The 5,330-nt window shown below is 43.8% G+C and overlaps 1 protein-coding gene across 3 annotated transcripts in view; it reads left to right on the top strand.

The window, feature by feature from the left end:
- Positions 1–1,825: 1,825 nt before the first annotated feature.
- Positions 1,826–5,330, top strand: part of OTOA (otoancorin) — a 40,615-nt gene continuing 37,110 nt past the window's right edge. Inside the window, exons 1-2 of one of the 3 annotated variants that reach the window (XM_030001597.2) lie at positions 1,826–2,029; positions 5,003–5,093. In XM_030001597.2, the coding sequence (XP_029857457.1) occupies positions 5,015–5,093 (79 nt within the window). In that variant the 5' untranslated portion in view covers positions 1,826–2,029; positions 5,003–5,014. Of the gene's footprint in view, positions 2,030–2,094; positions 2,416–4,451; positions 4,592–5,002; positions 5,094–5,330 lie in introns of those variants that run through there. The other 2 variants (XM_030001596.2, XM_030001598.2) reach the window with 2 other exon arrangements.

Genomic DNA, 5,330 nt, shown 5'->3' with positions numbered 1-5,330 from the left:
CTTTTTGCATTAACTTTTGTGTTCATTTTTGTAACCATAGCCACGCTTGTCTGCAGCAGCTGCTCTTTGTGTTGAGAATCAAGCTCTCAGTAGCAGTAGAACCTTGCATTTATTTAAACAGCATTTAAGTATTGTTTAAAGGGATAACAGTCCACAAAAAATGTATCACTTTTGGTTGGGTTTCCTTCATGTTCCTCTCAAAGCCTCATAAATCCTCATTGCTTTTGCATATGCCATTTTCCAGCTAAAGGTGTTATGGTAGAACTTGCCAAAACTGCACTTTAAACTGATGGGTTTAATAACAAGCTTTCTAAGCAAGTTGTTCCCGAAAGTTTTCATCTTAAAAAACTTGCAGGCAGTTTCTTGCAAATTTTGTGAGTCAAACTGCCTCTGAGGATCAGGCTCTAGGGACCTGATTTTGAAGGTTTTGCTAGCCTGGGACATTTTCTTTTCTTCAGGAACACTAAATAAATGCTATTTATTTTAATGTGTCTTGTTTTAAAAACTCTGTTTAAAATGGATAATTTCTGGCAGTTGGGATATAACCTTCCTTTAAATCAACAAGTGGCATCATAAGTAGTACAGAACTGGCAGGCGTATGTCTTGCATTGCTTGGGATGTAAGTGTTGTGAGAGAGGAGAGAAACCTCAGCTTGTATATCAGCTGGTAAGTAAAGTAAGAACTGACTTATCTTTTGCTTTTGAAGTGTAAAAAAGTTGCGCATTGTGTGTTTTGGGGTTTTTTTAATGATTGGTGATCTTCTGCCAGGTAGGATGCTTCAGCATGTCTTTTTAGGTTTACCTTGGACTTCCTTTGCCTGATGGTTAGTGATTTCTCTTGCTAATTTAATAGCCTTTTATTCTTAGTCATCTCTGTGGAATAGTAAGTATTCTGTAGTATGGGACAAGGCGTTTGACCAGTGGGGTTTTTTCCAACAGTAATTCAGGCTCAGTAGTATTCTTGTTTCAGCATGTGCTGTTGAATTTTGGCACAGAGGACAATCAGATTTGTCTGTTAGAAAAATGAGCTATGTATGCTTTGGAGTGAATCCAGTCATTTTTGTTTTGTTACCTTCATTTGTACTCCTCTAGTAGTGGGAAAATATGTTTCTTAATGTGTAATGAATTTAGCTTCATGTAGCAAATATGCATTAAGACAAACTTCTTCAAAGGTACTTAAGCGTTTTAATCCCACAGGTTAAAAATCACACGAGACTATGCATTTCACATCTCCTGTCTTTTAGTCCTGTCACTTAGGACTTTGGTTTGTAATAGCTTTGAGAGGTTTTGGGACAGAAGGTGCAATGTAAATAATAGTTTTGGGTTTTTTCTTATGATTTCCTGTTTTCTTCCCTCTATTTAAACAAGTATTCTTACATGTTAGGTGGGGAATTAAAACACTTAGTAAACATGAGCAGTAACAGGGAAAAGCTATGAACAGAGTAAGCTTAAATTCAACAGGATCAAAAACCTGCTTAGTCCTGTTGAATGTACAAAGTAGCCCTGGGTGACTGTACCTACACCTGTACTTCTAAAATCAGAGTTCCTTGCAAAGGACGGGGCGCAGCGTGGCTCGTTGTGTCAGGGAGGGGACTTCTTTCTTTCTAGACCTTGAGAGTGCATTTGTGTGCAGTTAATGTCTGCTCGCACAGCCCCGTGCGAAGAAACTTGAGTCCAGTAGTTGATTAAATTACCTGAAATACTTTAAGATGTCATCCAAGGGGACAAGTGTTTATTGCAAGTCCGAAGTCATTACTTTCGGGCTTGGGGAACTCTGCCTTGTCCCTCTGCTGTCCCTGTCCTGCTGTGGGTGACGGTGCGCAAGTCGCACCTCGGTGTACTCGCTAATGTGCGGTGTTTTGCCCTGGAGAGTAACTAAACTGTCTGTTCTGTCAAGGTGGCACGGGATGTGTTGCATCGCAGGAAAAAGATGCTGTGCAAGGGCACGATTTAGTCGGAAGCTTTCAACGCAAAGTTGGAACAACTTCGTCTCACAGAAACCACAGCCCCCTTTTGCTGGGTGATCCCAGGTACAGTCGGTTCGCATTCCGCTCCGAGGAGCCCAGGGCCGCCCGCCCGCGCTCGGGTGGGGAGGTGGGGGGAGCAGGGCGTGGGCAGCACCAGCCTGGGCCTGTGGGTTTCCCCCACGCAACTCTCCCTTCATCTCGGGAGGGGAAGCATCCTCCTCTGCCTGCGACGGGAGGCCCTCGCCCTCTGAGCGCCCCGGCAGAGGAGACTTTTCCCCTCCTCTTCGGCCGGGGGCCGCCGGGCAGACACCGGGGGCCGCCGGGCAGACACCGGGGGCTGCGAGGCGGTGCTGGCCCCGGTCCCTGTCCCCGCTCTCGGGGTCCCGGCTGGAGCCGCCCAGCTCGCTGCGCTGCGAGTGCGGGGAAGGAGGTGTGCACAGCGGAGGCAGGTAAAGTGCCGCGGGGTCCTGGCTTTCCCCAAGAACCCACCGTCTCTTTCCTCTCTTCTGCCCTCCCCTTTCTTCCCTCTTTCCAGCCTGACCCCCTTGAGGGTTCCCTCACTGCGTATAGGGGTTTTTTTTCAGAGGTGCTGAGACCCTGGCTGCAAGGGTGCACTGGTGGTACAAGGGCTTATCAGCAAGACTTCGGAAAATGAGGTTAGCTTTCTGGTTATCAAGCTTCAGATAAGGCAGCGACTGCATTGGAGTGAGTGATAAAATGTCTAGGATTTCTTTACATGGAAGAGCGGCTGTTTAGGGAGCAAGAGGAGAAGGCAGTCCGGGAGCTTATCATAACTGGAGAGTCCTGCAAGGGTGACATCTCGGAGATCTGATCATGGCATTTGCTGCCGTGTTGCAAGGAACGATCTCTGGGGAAATGCTGGATGGGATCTGCGAGAGATCCTCACAGGGTGATTTGGGATTGTCTAAAGGCTGCGGTGAACTTCTGCAATGAGACTAGTTTCACGGACAAAAGGAATTATTTCATCCCTCAGATTGTCTTATCAGGCGGGGCTGTTTCACGGCAGACTTTTTCTGTACCTGCTAATTGTCCGCAGGAGTTAGGGTAAAAAAGCACTTTCCTTAGCATTTACTCTCCTTACATATTAATTTAGCATGCTCTAATTAAAATACCCTTAAAGTGTATCAAAGTGGATAAGTTGGAATAAACAAATCAGGATTGACATTGGTAGCATGAGTTAAACCATGCAGAGTAATCAAACCTTACTGCAAAATTAATAGGGCGAAGGCAGAAACAAACACAAGAAACTTCATTGTCTAGGAAACCAGATACGTCTGAATGAGAGACATGTACTGTAGTGCTCCCAAAAGAATAGCTGAAAAGGGTTTCAGTGTGTGCAAGAACAGGACAGAGGCGATAGCTTCTTGAAGTCTAATGTTTAAATTTTTTATCATCCATCAGTTTCAGTCACTCGTGTTGCAAGACTGGAGTTAAGTATTTGCAATAGACTGAAATATTGCTAGTGGCTGTTGAAAGACGTTTTCATAAAAGAGTTCCTTGCTGATAAGTGAGATTAAACAATCTGGAAAAGGCATTCGTATTTATCAAATGCTCAGATCTGTAACTCAAGCTGTGGCAGAGAACTTTAAAAAAAAAAAAAAAGAATGGATCCAAATTCAGCAACAAAAAGAAATGCACGAATTAAGTGTGGCTGCAGATAAACCTTTGAAATGAAGAAAGGGGAGAAAAAACCTAACAAAGTCACCTCAGGGTCAGAACGAAGTGGGTCAATGGGGTCCTCCATGTCATTTGTTAAAATCAGGAACTAATCCCAGTGTAAGAAGCTGCAATCTGTAGAGCAGGGCATCTTCTAATATCTCAGATTAATTAATTGTTTTACCTGTGGGGATGGTGACTCTCACGGCTGGGCAGAGGGCCAGGCTGTGGGTGCAGAGGCAGAAAATCCTCTCTGCAGTAAACTTGGTGCAATGTGGATTAAAGCAGCTCATGGTCCTCAGTGCTGCAGAGGGGATGTGGCTGCAGAAACGCCTGTGTGAGACCTGCTCAGTCTCTGCTTCCTTTCCATCCCACTGCATTATTGCAGTGTGTATTCTTGTCCTTCAGGAACTAGACCAAAAGCAACAATTTCATTTCATATATGACAACTGTGAGACTGTCAGTCTTTTGTGATGAGAATCGGTGACATCCTGGTGAAGAGCTCCGGGTATCCCGTTACTGCCCTTCCAGCTAATTTATCTTTCGGTGATCTTTATGCCACATAGCACAGGGCAGCAGGGATAGCAAGAGCTACTAAAACACCTATTTCCATAGAAACTATGTCCTAGCTGATAGTGAAAAATTGATGGTACACTTCTCACGAGTACAAAGATAGAGCTTTGATCCATCTAAATTAAGTGGCATGGTCCTGAACTCCGTTTCCCAAATGTGTTGCTTTCCCTCTGCTTCAGAAGGGCATAAGGACTTTTTGCCCCTTTTTGCAGAGGGAGGGGAGCATTCCTTCACCCTCCCTGCCTGGAGCCCTGCACTGACACGGGCAAGCAGGAGGGCCAGGCCCTCCCACCGTTTGAGTTCAGGGATCTGCAGATGGAGGGTCCCAGACTGGTCTGCAGGAATCGTGCAGTAATGAGCTAGAAAAAGTTCAGGGTTTGTCTGGAGCTTCTTTACTTTTTCCTTTTTCACTCCCTCTACTTCTTTTCTATTTTATCTGAGTTTAAAAGGATTTGTTTGTTTGCTTTAACAAAACTGCGTTTAAGTCATGTTTAGGTGGAATGTGGCTTAGTAAATGAACAGTGCTACTAGGAAGAAAATTAAAAGAGCTGCTTGGTAAAAGGGAAATAAATCTGGCTGCACAGGCACACTTGGCGGACTTATATTTGCATAAAATATATCTCTATCCTGGAAAAAGATCTAAATTAAAAACTTGGGAGCAAGCACTGTACTCCATAGCTTAGGCTGTCTCTGATTTATAGCTATGAAAGTTTTGGGTGAATATTGCCTTTTGACTCTGTTCTTTTTATTTTCCTTTTCAATCCAAATGTCTTCTGATTCTAATAGACACTAGAAGAAATGTCCAGACTTTTGAAGATGTGTTTCTTATTGATATCAGTGAATCATGCTGAGATTACATACAGTCAGAACTCTGAAGGTAAGACCAGAACTCCTGTATGAGGGATGTATTTTGTGTGGATGGAAGAAGGTATGTGTAGTAAAATAGATGCAGTACTGTTCAGTAACTAGGACCATATTCTCTGCTCTCTTCTCTTCATGAAGCTATGCCAGCACAGAATTTAACCAAGATTGCTTATTATTTAATAGCCTTTTATTGTCACTGTTTTTCTGTAAATACATTTAATCAAAACTGCATTAAATGCTTACTAATAAA

Source organism: Aquila chrysaetos, chromosome 25 (genome assembly GCF_900496995.4).
Source record: "Aquila chrysaetos chrysaetos chromosome 25, bAquChr1.4, whole genome shotgun sequence".
Taxonomy (NCBI): Eukaryota; Metazoa; Chordata; class Aves; order Accipitriformes; family Accipitridae; genus Aquila; species Aquila chrysaetos.
This window is presented reverse-complemented; position numbering and strand designations above follow the sequence as displayed.